At 34.8% G+C, this 16,761-nt stretch overlaps 1 protein-coding gene across 1 annotated transcript; it reads left to right on the top strand.

The window, feature by feature from the left end:
* The first annotated feature begins 16,118 nt into the window (after window positions 1-16,118).
* On the top strand, window positions 16,119-16,550 carry LOC108917328 (histone-lysine N-methyltransferase SETMAR-like). Its single transcript, XM_018723877.1, has one exon. It carries the CDS (start codon window positions 16,119-16,121, stop codon window positions 16,548-16,550), a length of 432 nt encoding a protein of 143 aa, XP_018579393.1.
* Window positions 16,551-16,761: the final 211 nt, after the last annotated feature.

Genomic DNA, 16,761 nt, shown 5'->3' with positions numbered 1-16,761 from the left:
CAAGTACATCAAGCGAATCTGTAAATATTGATCCTGAAAATAATTTAATAGAAGACTTTTCTGTTAATAATGGTACAATTGTTAACACTGAAACTGAGAACCTTATTACAAGTAACGTATTCAACGACAGAACTGTAAACTTTGAAAAAAAGACAGCCAGCAGCGCTTTAAATATCAACAACTGTACCATACAAAATTGCACATTTAATATTCATGTTAATAAATAAAGTTTGATGATAGACATGTAGGTAATTTAGATGTTTATTCGTTTAATTCAAATTAAAGAAAAATAATTGTTACATATGTTTTTTTATTCATGAATAAAGTGGTTAAAACTGTCAAGTTTAATTAATCAATAAAATGTATAAAATGTATAAAATAAATAGTATTACCTACCTACTAATTTTATTTTGTGTTGAGATTGAACATCGCGTTATCCGCTATAAATTTTCAAAATTAGTAATTTTTTATATTCACGCTTGAAGAAAAAATAGTATATGTCACTCGGAGTGGAAGGCTCATTATGTGTTTTGCTCAATTTGCTCAGCCTCGGCTAACGCCTCGGCGAGCAAACTTTTGGGCTCAACACATAATGATCGCCTTCTACTCCTAGTAACATAATATACTATTAACTCTGGCAGTAGTATGTATTATGTACCTGCCGGTACGGATAACTTAAGTTTTTAGTAAAAAGAATAGAAATATACAGTACGTATCAGTCAAATGGAATAAATTCAATAATAAATAAATGGGGGCGTCTTCGAAAAAACGATCGGATTGGTATTTTTAGTTGCGCATTTTTTCAACGAAAACTTTTTGTCAACAGTGGTCAATATCAACTTTCTTATTTTAAATGCAACACCCTGTATATTATTCAATTTTCGGATACTTCAGAAAATTCTAGACATATTTCATGTACAATGTTCAATATCTATCTTCAACTGTTTCGGAAATGTTAAGTGTTTTCAGATTTATTGCAAAAATTAACATTAAAAAAAGAAAATTAATTGATTACAGAAATTCGCTACAACGCACTCAAAAAAATAAGTAATACTGTTTATTTATTGATAATGTAAAAATCCAAAAAAAAAACATTAATGTCAATGTAGATGTTCAAAAATCTCACCGCGAACGTCTTGGCAACATCCTAATTTCAAATAGAAATTTCTTGTAACGTTACTCAACATCTCAGGAGTGACCGATCTGCGGCGAAGGTGTGGTGTTAAGGAGACAACTGCTCAGAGAGCCATCGTCTGAGGCGCGATTCCGTCAGGTACTCTGTATATCCTCAACAAATTTTGGAGACTGTTTAATTAAAAAAAAAATAAATTAGAATTGACCAGTATCGTTCATTTAAAATGTTCGGCAAACGAATTGTAAGCATTCCCCACTGTTAGCTTCATAACTACGCTCCCCCACACTAAATACTTCAGCAAGTGTCGACCGCAGCAGAAAAGACATTCCCATCCCTGTGCCGTGATTGAGAACCATCAAACTCCGGCAATTTCTAGGATTTCTCTTTACGAGCAGACCAGATAAAGGACGAGAACGTCGTTTTCCGTTAATATTTTATACGGATGGCTTTGACGGATACCTTGTACAGGGAGATTTTTTATTATTACGCCTAGTTTTGACAAAAACTACTTCTACCAATCCACCATTTATTCCAACACATTTGTACACTTTGTTCCTTTGATTCGTAAACTTTTTCTTTTTGGAAATCTCCACTCCACTCAATCAGAAGACTGTTTCGCCCCATCTAACCATTTTAAAATTGTTCATTTCTTACGAAAGCAGCGTTATCAATAAGACTAATTGAAACTTTAAATTAAGGAGATTATTTAATGGTAAATTCAAACGCATTCATATTACTGTCTCTTTGCATTTATGATTAATTCTGGATTCAGTTCACCAGGAATTAAACGTGGAGGAGGTGGTAGAAATGTATACGACCAGTTGAAGAATGCGCGCGCGGGCAAACGGCGTACGCAGACAGCTGAACTAGGCGACTGGACAATAAATCTCAGCTGTTGACAAGTGGTTGACAAATTGCCTAGCATTGCTAGGCGTTTTTATACATGTTCAACTGACGTCGGAAAGAGTATACTATGACACTAAAAAAACCGATTTATATCAAAATTTCACATGCAGCTTCATTTATAACAGCTTTTATATACAATTTTCTCTGCAATAATCTCATATCCAATTTTTTCCTTCAATTTTTCTTTCTGTCATGAATATCTGATATGGTATATTGGTTTCATAAGCCGCGCTTTGTAAGAATCACCACGTACAGATATTATCTACATCTAAAGTAAAATTGAATCCACCATTTGGAATTCTATACTGGGTATCCTCATTTTAAGTATCAATAAGGGTAAAATTATCTTGAAGTGACTTACGTTATCGCCTTACCTTCCCACTTAAGGCGGAAAGCAACGGTCTGAAAGAAATATCTTGCAAGGCAATAACAGAGGGATGACGTCTGGATCCGAATAGGCTCATATTCGACATATCTGGTGAGCTTGTACGGAATGTCCGAGGAAACGCTGAGACTGGTCTGCGGATAATGCTTTACCGATTATACAAGGTGGACAACTTCGTGGTCATCTGATTCGAACACGAGTTTTCGTCTATGTTCAAATGTTCGAGATAGGTGTCGTATAATAGAGCAAATCCTACCCTCATCAAAAAAAAATATATATTTAGAAAAATGAAGGGTTGTAGAGGCTGTGCCAAAATTCACGCAAGAAGTAATTTTTATGGAAATAATACGTTTTTAATTAAAAATTATAAAAAAACACTATTTTATAATTTGAAAAATGAATGTAATAAAATTTCAAATAAAATAATGCATATCGCCAAGTGTTGGGGTGTAATTTATAGTATAAACCATTATTTAAGTATGGATCAATAGATTCCACAACTCACACTGTAATTCTCAATAAGTGAGAAGAGCCAGAGCCCATCCTGAAACCTCGTTTTCCACTATTTTCCGCAGTTGGTCAGCGTTTCTTTATTATCGAATTCTAACTGTTCACTACATGTTTACGTAGACAGGAAATAGCTTTTATATCACTGGACTTGTTGTTTTCAGAAAGAATTTCAAGTGATTTATTACGGTTTATCTTAAGGAAACATTCCAATAATGCAGTGTGGGTGAGACAAAGTACAAAGTATGTACCTAATTTAATTTTCAAGCATCTAGATGCTTTATTTGAAGCTGTGCAACATTTTGAAAATTCGAAAAATTTTTCAGTTTTTATCAAAAAATTATTTTGGGAAAACTATAGAACCGATTTTAATGTGTTGTTTTATTATACTCTATACGTCTTTTTACCAAAATTACAATGCCCTCGGAGCAATTCAAATATTTAAAAAAAAATTATCCAAAAATCTTGATTATTTTTTTGGGTCACTTCATTACTATCTGTATCGATTATCCAAAATGTTTCTAAAAGAGAGGAACAACAAATTGCAATTATCCACAAATCAATACACAACCGTAACAACAATTTAGTGTGTAAACAATTTTGTTTACATTTGAAAACATATAATAACATTAGGTTGTAAACATGGAACAATATTTCACTGATACAATCAGTAAAACAATGATTTATATAATATATTATTTCGAGGTTTCAATTTCTAATTTAAACATGGAAATATTTGAATTATTATTAATTAATTCATATGATAATTATTTTGTATTAATTAATTTAGAAGGATATTAGAAGTATTACTGCTACAATACAACAAATATAAATGGTTTATCAAACCAAATAATAGTTAATTTGCAAAAAAAGGGGTTACTGTTATTTCTATTATTTTAATATTTAATAGGTATATTCCACTATTCCAACAACTATGAATAAAACGTTTTTACTTCCTAAAATTGCTTATACAGGGTGGCCAAATGAAAACGAAACAGAGCCATTTTCAGGAACTGCGTCAAGATTGTAGAAAAACGCTCAGACCCGTCGATTTTAGATTAAAGGGGGACATTCTTTGCTGGTATTTTTGACTCCGCCACTTTCACCCCCAAGCAAGGGTAAGCATCACCCCAAAATATTTAAATGGCATTGGGGGTTGAGTAATATTTCTTTTGAAAGCTCTTACAATTCTCTTTACAACAGACTTTAAATTTTATCATTCCGCCCAATACTTTGAAAAAAATTTACATTTTGAAATTTAAATTATGTTTAGTTGCTTACTTAAAGGTTCAAACTGATGAGCGCTCGCTTAAATACAAGAATAAAGATTTTGTTCGAAATGTTCGCGCACATTCCGAAGCATTTCCGGAGTGATTCGACGGCATTCGTCGACGATTTTTTGACGCAAACCTTCCAGCGACGTTGGCTGTGTTTTATAGATTTTACTTTTTAGGTATCCCCACAAAAAGAAATAAAGGGTCGATAAATCCGGTGATCGTGGAGGCCACTCAATGCTGCCTCTTCTCCCAATCCAATTCCGTAGAAAACGTTGGTCCAAATACTGACGGACAATTAACGCATAATGCGGAGGAACATCGTCCTGTTGAAAAATCAAATGATCTTGATCATACTCTGGAACATTTTCAATAATATCAGTCAAGGAGGGTCAATAGCGTCTTCCAGTAACTGCAAATACATTTGGCTAGTCAAATTACCAGGTAGAAAAAAAGGACCCACCAGCCGGTCACCGAAAATTCCAGCCCATACATTTAATTTTTCCGGTTAATGTGTATGCACCTCGTGAAAAACTCTTGGGTTTGAATCGGACCAGTAGCGGCAATTGTGACGATTTACCGTCCCGTTCAAGAGAAAACTGTATTCATCAGAAAAACAAATGTTATAAAGGAACTAAGGATCGTTCCCTGCTCGCTCACTCATTATTTCGCAAAATTGCAAACGGCGGTCATAATCATCCTCATGAAGTTCCTGGACTAAATGTATTTTGTATGGATGGAATTTATTCTTCTTCAAAATGGTTTGTATGCTAGTTCGATTGATCCCAGATGCCAGCTGCCTCGTACTTAATGTAGGATCAAGATGAACTTGTCCCAAAACTGCAACTTCACTAGTTTCATTAACTATAGGTTTTTCAATTTCTCGTTTTTATTGGCTACGTTCCCTGTCTCTTGAAATTGTTTTACCAACTCTAGAACATACTTCCTCCTGACATGTCGATCTTGATGTTGTTCATTAAATAACTGAGCTGTTCTATTCGCACATTTATTGTTCATAAAGTAAAGCGAAATGATATATACCCTTTACGCAATAGAATAAACCATAGTGTTTAACTTTCTAAAACACAATTAAATAAACTACCAACCAACGCTTCCAAATAATACTAGAAAATAATTTGGAATCCACTAATTTTACGTTCATTGTGTGTGTATACGAAAGTGATAACAAATCGCCAAAAATGTAACGCAAGAAATACTAAATTTATACCATTGGCGTACTTAACTCGAATGACTGACATTTTTACCGTTACTAATTGTTTGTACATAAGTTTCAGCTTTAAAATCAAAATTCTTAATAAGTATTGGGCGGAATTATAAAATTTAAAGTCTGTTGTAAAGAGAATTGTAAGAGCTTTCAACCCCCAATGCCGTTTAAATATTTTGCGGTGATGCTTACCCTTGCTTGGGGGTGAAAGTGGCGGACTCAAAAATACCAGCAAAGAATGTCCCCCTTTTCCCCAATTCCTGAAAATGGCTCTGTTTCGTTTTCGTTTGGCCACCCTGTATTATAAATTTTAAACTGAACAGTGAAAATTACAAATTCATTGCTACGTCCTGAAAATGTATTACAAAATTAATCATTTGTTCAAGCCAGGCACGGATAGGCGAAATAAAGAGATACAGGAAATCGTCGGAAGAGGGCGGGACATTGCCATTAATAATACACAATTTATCCTGTAAATGTTATACAACTCCGTCAAAGCGTTGTTGAAGCAACGCTTTTATTCGTTCTATTAGTTCCCAAACTCCAAACACTCCAAACAGGTAAATATTAAGACGACGTATATAAGCAGGTATATATGTACTATTGTTCGACTTCAATGATTGATATCTGGCAATATTTTAAATTTTATACACCTATCCAAGGGAAATGTGTACTTCTTCATTAAACCAACATTAAAACTGGATTTAGTAAAGCCTCATTTGAACTGAATCTTTTATATACTGCCGGTACGATACCGATGATTGATCGACTGTACACGTCTGTGGACTCCATTCGAAATCGTTTTACGTTTGTTCATACCTAATGCATTCGGCATGTCCCACATTAATTATACACAATAATGCGAGGAGTAAACATATTTACTGGAAATAAAAAAACACGTTATGATGATTCCGAGTGGTTTAGGTGTTGGAAAATATTTATTCACGAGCACATTTCGTTTTTTGTTACCCCGCACGAAAACAAGGCGAACCGTAAATATTTTAACGGACTATTTTTCCACTTCTTTCGCTCGCTCTGACCGCCCGGCAACTGAAATAACAAAAGTTTCTCATTACACGAAAACTTTCTCTTGTATCTAGCTGAACTGTGAGATATATCGTCGTAACGCACGAGATCTGATTTTAGATAAAATCGGTTTAGCGGACGAAGCACTTTGCTCTTGTCGTATTTTTCTATGTACTCGTATATCCACACTGTGTCCTGTTTGAGGTTTATAATATAAGCAAACATATTTCTTTTAGCTTGGTTCGCAGAATTTCGTGGTGGCTGGGAATTTAAGTAGACCAGATGGCATCCTAGTGACTTCACCCTTGTACCAATTAAATAATCTTTGGAGGAAATGCATCCAAAGGTTATTTTAGAAGACATACAGTACATTTGGAAAAAATGTGCTCCAAATGGGTCTTTTTCTCCATTAGGGATCCGTTTTATAAGTAAACTGAAGTAGCAGCACCCTTGTCTCTGCTCTAGCAGATATCTACATCCAAAAATTTATGACATTAAGGTTAACTGGTAAAAAAATTTTTCTTTTCGAATTTAGCAATGATGAAGTTAGTTATTAGTTAATTATTAAATTTGGTCTCATTTAACACGTACATTCATTATACAGTCCAATAGAACCGTAATGGTTAAAAAAAAGATTACGCACTAGGCCGAGAAAGAGGGACTAACGCAGTTTTCCTTAACACTAATAAGTTTTCCGTATTATTGGATTCACTTCCATAGTTCGCATCGGGACACACCGACAACTCCTAGAATAGCAATAAATTTTTTCCACTCTATTTCGTTATTCCTATCGCTCGCCGCCCCGCCTCACAAATTTATTCCGTAATTCTTTTAGAGTTAAGGAACGAAAAAGAAATATATTAAGCCGTCCCGCTGCGCCTGCCGACAACACGAATACACTTAGACTACCCCAAAGCATCGCGGTCTGATAAGGGGACGACAGATTTCTTAAAAATTCCACCGTCATACACCTCGTTCACATAAAAAATGCATTAGGCCGACGAAAATTTAATATGGCGGGTGCGGTACATGCCCGTTTTATGGGATATACTCAAATAAAAATGTGTGTGTCCTAAAAAATTGTTGATGTACCACGCCTATGTTTACCGCAAAGATGTGCGCAACCTCTATTGCTGTTTATACACGCTAATACATAGACATTGTCGAAACAGAGAGTTGCATTAACAAAATTTGTACAGAATAATACAATGCGAAACATCGCCATACTGTTGAAAGTGTTGTCACCGCCGTTCTTGGTGGTGAAAATTCGAAATATTTAGAATTATTCAAATTACGTGGCTGAAAACGTACATAGGTATTTTTGAAACCGAGTGAGTTGCGAGTAGGTAAATCTGTCCAGGATGTAGCTAGTACCATGCGAAACATCGCCTTAATGTTAAAAATGTTGTCACCGCCGTTCTTGGTGATAAATATTCGAAATATTTGAAAATTTTCAATTTTCGTGGTTGAAAACATACATAATAGGGTCGTCCTAGAAAAATGAATTTTTTTTTCGTGTTCCTTGTTAAAATATGTTAGTTTATCATGTTTGAAGAGCGCCCTCAAATATTCAGATTAAAAAAAAATTTTTTAGATGTCGCTCAATATTTTTAAAAATTTCCAAAATCGTCAAAAATTGAATATTTTTTCTTGTTATTTTATCATTTTCTAGGTTGCAAAAAATCTCGATTTTTAAAATTTCAAATCGATATTTTTATTTCTAAAGATCACTCATAATTATTTTAACTTTAACAGCACTGTATCGAAAATGTTTTCGAGAGACTTTCAAAATTAAAATTATCAATGAAGTAATAATTTTTTTTATTGAATGTTATAAAGAATAAAATAGAAATAAATAACGAGACAGTTACAAAATTTCTCGAGACAAAATTCCGCACTGTATCAAATATTTAAAAAATTTTAATTTCTTAAATTTTAAGTGTCGTGATTTATTTCCATTCTTTTGTTCATCATATTCAATAAAAAAAAATGATTATTTCGTTGATATTTATTTTTAGAAGTCGCTAGAAAACATAGGTACACTACTTTGAAAGCTAAAATAATTACGAGTGACCTTTAAAAATTAAATTATCAATTTGAAATTTTCAGAATCGATATTTTTTTTCAACTTAGATATTGATAAAATAACGAGAAAAAAAATTATATTAGACGATTTTGGAAATTTTAAAAAAAATCTTGAGCTACCTTTAAAAAGTTATTTTTTTGACCTGATTTGAGGGGGCTCTTAAAACATGATAAAGTAACATATTTTCACGAAACACGAAAAAAAATATTCGTTTCTTTTAAGTCATCCTACTATGTACGTTTTCAGCCACAAAATTTGAATAATTCTAAATTTTTTGGAATTTTCACCCCCAAGAACGGCAGTGACAACATTTTCAAAAAAATGGCGATGTTTCGCATGGTACTAGCTACATCCTGGACAAAGATTTACCTCCGCGCAACTCACTCGGTTTCAAAAATACAATACTTATGTACGTTTTCAGCCACGAAATTTGAATTCTAAATTTTTCGAAATTTCACCCCCAAGAACGGCAGTGACAACATTTTCAAAAAAATGGCGATGTTTCGCATGGTACTAGCTACATCCTGGACAGATTTACTTTCGCGCAACTCACTCGGTTTCAAAAATACAATACCTATGTACGTTTTCAGCCACGAAATTTGAATAATTCTATATTTTTCGAATTTTCACCCCCAAGAACGGCAGTGACAACATTTTCAAAAAAATGGCGATGTTTCGCATGGTACTAGCTACATCCTGGACAGATTTACTTTCGCGCAACTCACTCGGTTTCAAAAATACAATACCTATGTACGTTTTCAGCCACGAAATTTGAATAATTCTATATTTTTCGAATTTTCACCCCCAAGAACGGCAGTGACAACATTTTCAAAAAAATGGCGATGTTTCGCATGGTACTAGCTACATCCTGGACAGATTTACTTTCGCGCAACTCACTCGGTTTCAAAAATACAATACCTATGTACGTTTTCAGCCACGAAATTTGAATAATTCTATATTTTTCGAATTTTCACCCCCAAGAACGGCAGTGACAACATTTTCAAAAAAATGGCGATGTTTCGCATGGTACTAGCTACATCCTGGACAGATTTACTTTCGCGCAACTCACTCGGTTTCAAAAATACAATACCTATGTACGTTTTCAGCCACGAAATTTGAATAATTCTATATTTTTCGAATTTTCACCCCCAAGAACGGCAGTGACAACATTTTCAAAAAAATGGCGATGTTTCGCATGGTACTAGCTACATCCTGGACAGATTTACTTTCGCGCAACTCACTCGGTTTCAAAAATACAATACCTATGTACGTTTTCAGCCACGAAATTTGAATAATTCTATATTTTTCGAATTTTCACCCCCAAGAACGGCAGTGACAACATTTTCAAAAAAATGGCGATGTTTCGCATGGTACTAGCTACATCCTGGACAGATTTACTTTCGCGCAACTCACTAACGCCAATGGACTTTTATCTTTGGAGTCACTTGAAGTCATTGGTTTACAATACTCCAATTGCTGTGGTGGAAGAATTGCGAAACCGTATACTTGAAGCTGCTGACACAATTAGAGGAATACCTAGAATTCAGGAAAATATTCGCCAAAAGTGGGTACGTCGGTGCCATACCTGTATCCGCTTAATGGGGATTAATTTCAACATTTTCTCTAGAAATTGTAAGTTTTATTTAATTTTGTTCTATATTTTAATGGAGTTTGTTTAGTGCGCGCAGTTGGCAACTACAGATGCTTACGGATGTGGTTTTGTTTGCGAACTCTTGCAGTAACAACAATGCATTTAAAATAGTAATAATTACTATTAATTATTATAATAAGAAAATATCAGTTTTCTTTAAATATCTATTTTCTTTAGTTTGTACTTTTGCATAGAAAAAAAATCCCCAAAAATTAAGAAGTTTCTTTCTATCTTTCAACGTTGATTTGTTTACGCGGCTGGTCTACAGCACGTAACTCATCGTATAGCACACGGACAGGACCGTTCCAGAGAAAATATTTTGATCCATAATTGAACTTTAATTTACGAAAAAAAAAACTTTTTCGTATAAGACTTTTCTATCACAAATATCGTTAGGAAGCTGTAGTTTAATTTTTATAGATTATACACGCCACACCCTGTATAAGGAGAAGTATTAAAAAAGGGAGAATATAATAGGTATTTGAGATGACCTTCTATAAATGAAAGAAAATCAGTCCAATATATAAGTTCTCCCAGACAACTTCAACGTCAATATAGAAGCGAAACATAAAAAACTCCCAGCACTTATGAAGGCAATAAAAAGCTCGTAATGCTGAAAACACATTTTCAGTTTTCAGTCGTTTCAGCACTATTCGGGTAACTAGCAACATGCCAGAACTTCTCCAACGCCAATCAGATTTCTATTCAGCTTATTAGTGACTGCATCAAAGGGGAGATAAAGTAGCTTCCTGTATATATGCACGTTCATCTGCACTTAATTTAACAATTCAGGATTCTCAGCAGTCTCATTAAGCTTGAAGATAGTGCTTATTATAGAATCACATATACGATGTTGATAAAATTCGAAGTGATGTTCGGTGACTTCGAAATACGACATATAAAGTGAGACATCGCATTAAGCGAAACAGTAATAGCTTAATGTTCCTTGAAGGTGAATTTGTCTTTAACCACTAGCTTAAATTAAAAAATTATAGGAAGGTTACGTGAGCCCACAGCTTCTTCAGTTAATAAAACATACCTATAGGAGAAGAAGATTCATCTTTTACCAAGTATACTAAATTATCCTTCATATGAGACAAGCCTTCGACGAAGTTTTTAAAAACAACACATAAGGATTGATCTGGACCTAGTTTGATTTTCTTGATCTTGTCGATAAAATCAGCAATGTTTTTAACATGATGTTCCACCTCTTCCAATTACACTGACGAAATGATATGTCCCTTTTGAGAACTTTGGAAGGCAATAATGATGGCACATTCTTGATTCGCTTGGAATAAGGTCTCTATGTCTCTATGTACTTCCTTGAGAATATCAAACGCTCGAATCATATATTCCACCTCTTCCGCAACTTTCTTGACTCAATTGTTTTTGGTCTTCCTAAACATCGAGTCTTGTAACAAACTTTCCACTTTAAATAGGTTCTGTTGTGCCTAAGATGACACTTGCATGCCCTTTGTCATCCGAGAATATAGTGGTTTCATTTAGTTTATATTCTAACAGTTCTTTAATAACTTGGACTTCTTTTCTATTCAGATTCGATTTAGTAGATTTAGCGACTTCCTGGAGGAGACACGACAACGTAATTTTCAGGGCACTAACGATTTGCTCTTTTGGAATTGTCCTGTATTCTAGAACGAAATTCTTTACTTCCTCTAGGATGTATTTTCGAGAAGTAGTTGTTCGTGACTTCTTCTCTTGTGTATGTAGTTTTTTCTGTAGTAAGTTTGTCCGCGAGATTCCAGAAGTCTTTATCCAATTTTTTGGTAAAATTCTTTTCCTTTTTCTCTAGTTGCTTTCTGGCGTCTCTGATACTTTCAGGTAAAAGCGAGATGCTGGATCAATCCTCCATTCTTCGAGATGTGTAGATTTGATCATGCTATGAACAACACGTCTCAATACCTGCATAAGAATGTCAGTTGGCTCAACAGCTTCTATTTTCTCACTCCGTCTTACCTGACTGGATGGTTCAAGGATGCTTATTTAACATTATAGTAAAATTATAAAAACTAAAAAAGAAGTACTTGCTGTGGATAAAGTATATAGGTGAACAAAAAGTCTAATTTCACAGAATGACTGCACCCGTAAGCGCTATGTAGGAATTATAAGTGATTAGTTGGCAAATGATTAACCACTAACGGCCATTCAGACCTCGATACGTATTGTCGAAGAGGTAGGTGGCCTACCGCCGAAATTTATAAAGTACATCGGGCGATTTTATGGTAATATCCGTGATGGGGAAGCGCCATTGTCGCGGTGTTATTCAATCGGTTTAGGCGTCATTGAGATCTACGAAATTGGACATCGTACGTGATATTTCATAAGTTTACTATCTTCCCATCCTAACGGTAAACCTCAATTTTAAAATAAATTGAGTTTGTTGAGAGGGCTGGTAATGCTGAAAAATGAGTCTCAGCCATTATCATCCGAAAAGCAAAAAGTTGGCCGCACCTCCGTAGATTACTGGCGCGGTTGTCGTGATAAGAATATATTACTCTAAGTATTCATCTATTTGAAAAATGCAAATTTATATAACGTGTAAAGGCGATGTTGGGACAAACTTGAAGGATTGATTTCTGTCTCCCAATTATTGGAAGAAATATTATTTCTTGTATTCAGATAATAATTTTGTTGGCAAGATTCTGAATAAAAATAGTGGAACCGTACGTGCTTCTAATCTTTCTACAGAACGAATCTAAAATAGAACCCTCTGTGAGGAGTTGTAAAAGAAAAATAAACCCCCTCACTTACATAAGACATGTGCATAAAAAGGAGAAGCAACATGTCAGTTTGATATCGAGTAATCCGCTTTGGGATTGCGCGGATAGTTATCGATCATAAAGTACCTCGATGTTTGGAGCTCGATGTAAGTTTTATTTAATATTTATTGGAGGGCCACCTAGTCGCTCCCATATCCCCTATTTACCGATCATGCATTATTAAAGTGAACGTATTTCAGATATAATGATGTGTCACTGATATCAAAAGAAAGTTGAGAGACAGCAGGGGACAGCTTCTTATTAGCTCACGTAATGCGATAGGGTTTAGAAACAGGTCGCAGAGCGTACGCTACAAAGATAATAGTATTTGGAATCACATCAACGGTTAAGTATTTGCCAATATCGGGAGTCAAAGGCAATGCTGATGGAGTTATTACTACAGAAAATTTCATGAAACTTCCATATTTTCTAAGGAAAACTATTTAAAAGTCTAGTGACTTAAAATATATTTGTAAAAACAACACAAAGGATATTGAATCATTATTTACTTATTTAATTTCATTAAATGGAGAATAATCGTAGGATATGGCAATATAATAAAAAACAAGTTATCACAAAACGGGTTTTAATATCTTATAGACTAGAAGCCAATATGTCTAGTGTATAGCGAAGAACTTTGTAAAGAAACATTACTAAACGTCTGAATCTGGTTCGGGCTGAGGCAATACAGTATTGAGGGTAATGAAGGTTTGCAAAAAAATGTAATAAAATTTATAGGAGCGTATTTAAAAAGATGAAGTTGATGATGGTCCTGGAAAAACGAAACGTTATATATAAAAATTGATTATGCCATTCTATAGAGGGTAAGAAGTTGTCACAAGAAAGTGTTATTGAAATGAAACAAAAACAGATTTCCAAAATATCAGTTTTTTTCTAATATTTCGAAAACTAATCATGTTAGCCTTGATTTTTTAGAAGCATAATGTTGGTCTCTGATTACGCAACTTTACCACTATTTAGCTAGTTCGTATCTCTTACCGTTTCCGAGATTCCTGTAGTGAGAAGCGAATTTGTAACAGTATATTTGTATATACTGCAAAATTATTGAGAGGAATTTAATATTTTCAAATTAAATTATAGGCCTATTTTTGCAGAACTAGGTCGCATGCTGATCATTAATTGAATCATTTAAATTAAATAGCTAAATATTTTTATTCCATATAAAAGGTAGTATTTATATAAATTTAATAATGGAATTCTATTGGTTCAAAAGTAATGTAAACATTTAGTCAAATATTAAATACCATGGAATATACATATTATATATTACAATAACAATATATTTTAAATATTTTTAAAAATGAGAAAATAATAAATATTTTTGTCAGCACCAGCCAATGGTTTGAGGTCTCCTGAAAATTTGGAAACTTCTGTGGGCCTGCTGTGAATTTGGAAGCGTTTTATTTTATTGGTGGGTGATTTACTGAAAATATGTTAATTTACAATCAATGGTATTTGATTCGTAATCGACTGTATTATAATGCAATTAGAAATTTTGGGTCGTATTTCATGTACTAGCCAAGTCCCGTTCCTGGTTACTAAACTGCAAGGTACCAAGGTCGACGTTCGATCTCATACCTTGATGAATATTTGGACAACTAACCTCTATGGATCCATCCTTGGATCGTAGTAGCCTGGAACGGGTGTGGATTTGTGTTGCGGCTCCTTGGTGCGAATTTCGCAATTTTTCAGTTTTTATTTTTCGAAACAGGGGTGATTTTTTCAAGCAGAGCATCGTCTGCTGCGGTTCTGGTGTCTGCAGGCGGTTAAAATATTTATACAATTGTGTATTTTTCATACTTTCCTTTCCCACCCAAGTAACTCCATACAAATAAAAAAAACTTATAATTAGTGCATAAATATAACTCATTGATGAATATATACTTTGTATCTGCAACAGCGAATCGACTCTCGACCGTCAGAGAAAAAGAATTGAGAGAATATCGAGTACCTCACTAACCCCAGCCCTTTCATTATATGCAGATAGGTCCTACGTCGATAGTTTATTCAAAAACTGGATTTAACGTCGCTTTTGTTTCACATCCCCCGCTAATCAAGAATGCACGTCGCGTGTCCCGTATGTTTTTAATGACCTAATTTGGAAATTTCAGAGCGTGCCTCACATCGATTTTTGCTTTTTAATATTTCAGATGACAATCCGAACAAAAATACTGGCGACGAAATTGGGTCGCTTTAATAAAAAGGGATATTATAAGGGACGGGAAAGGGCGCTGTACGAACCGCTGGTAAGCGATAATTCCACACGAGGGATATTACATTACGAACGAAAAAGATATGCTGGATGCTGATTCTAACAAATTCAAATGTTTTTCCGAAAAATCTTATTAAATGGAGTAAAACAACGTTCTAGGTATGGAAAAGATGTCTAACCCCACAGATAACCAATTAAACTCAGTTCATTCATCATTTTCTTAAATTTGCAAGCCACCACTGTCATTCTGTGAAGCTAGTTGTCAACTAATTTGTGAACACACTTTGTTCAAACGGCCAGTCAAGTAATGTGGGATCAGCACGCGATGTATGTGAATTGTTTGCCCAGATAAATAATTGTCTATTGTTTTAGTTAAAATACATGTTGCGTGACAACGTAAATGATATTAATTTATTTCGCTGCAATGTAATTCCATTTCAAAGGGTTAATTCCGAGAATGTACTGTGCCCGCTGCTACACTAGCCTTCAAAGGCGTAGTGCATGAGCTGTTTTCTGCAAAAAAATAAATCATAATTTATATTCATGTACTTGTAAGGGTTGGTAACATGACAAAAAAGACAAATGCATGCCGTACAACAAAGATATATTTGCAGGAAATAGAACAACTTTCCTCTTCATTTGTTGGCAACAAATGACAATTTGCACAGGCCTTTGTGCAATTTCTGATGGTCACATGTAAAGGATATTTCTGTTTCTAATCGAATCTTTTCTAGCAGAAACTCAACCTATTTTTTAAATATCTGTTCACATTTGTTTTTCGTTAGAAAACTGCAACTATGCGGTTTGGTGCCTATTATCGACACTTTTTTGGGCACTCACATTTCTATATTATCGATGTTTTGTTATAATTTCATTGTTTAATATCATTTTTTATCATTGCATTCGTGATATTATGTTTTACCACTTCGAGAAAGATTGGACAGCGGCGCAGTCGCTTCACAATGTCAATGACCCTTTTGGTGAAGGGACAATTGAATGTAAGACAGCGTATACATGGCCTAATCGCTTCCAATCCGGTGACACAAGCCTCAATGATGAACTAGGAAGAGGACGACTGGCAAATTTCGACGTTCAAGCTCTTCTGGCAGTCGTGGAAGAGGACGAAAGCTTGAAAACCAAAATGTTGGTCGAAGACTTCAATGCCAACCATTCCACGACTGTCCCTCGTCCCAAGAAGCTTGGAAAGGTGTGGAAATTGCCTGGAAGGATCCTCGATGAACCTTCCGACAATAACAAAGCCGACTGGGTCCGAATTTTCACGGAATTGCAGCAGAGAAACGAGCAAACACCGATTCAGAAGAATGTCACTGGAGATGAACCGTAGCTGGTTTTCAAACACGTCAAAAGAAAGAAGGTTTGTGTTTAGGCGGGTGAAACACCGAAAGGAATATTAAAAGACGTCCACTGTAAGAAGGGGTGTGGTGTGTTTGGTGAGACAGAAACGGAGAGAAAATCATCTCAACTGATGGGGACCGCCTAATCGGGTGTCTTGGCCGGTGGATTTCGATCTGTCGAGGTAAGCATCACGGACGCAG

Source organism: Anoplophora glabripennis, unplaced genomic scaffold, assembly GCF_000390285.2.
Source record: "Anoplophora glabripennis isolate ALB-LARVAE unplaced genomic scaffold, Agla_2.0 scaffold4, whole genome shotgun sequence".
NCBI lineage: Eukaryota > Metazoa > Arthropoda > Insecta > Coleoptera > Cerambycidae > Anoplophora > Anoplophora glabripennis.
The sequence above is the reverse complement of the archived record's forward strand: the minus strand, read 5'-3'. Positions and strand labels throughout refer to the sequence as shown.

What these genes read in the sequence shown, in the direction of transcription:
- LOC108917328 (XM_018723877.1), top strand. Translation starts at nt 16,119, where the DNA reads ATGTTTTACCACTTCGAGAAAGATTGGACAGCGGCGCAGTCGCTTCAC.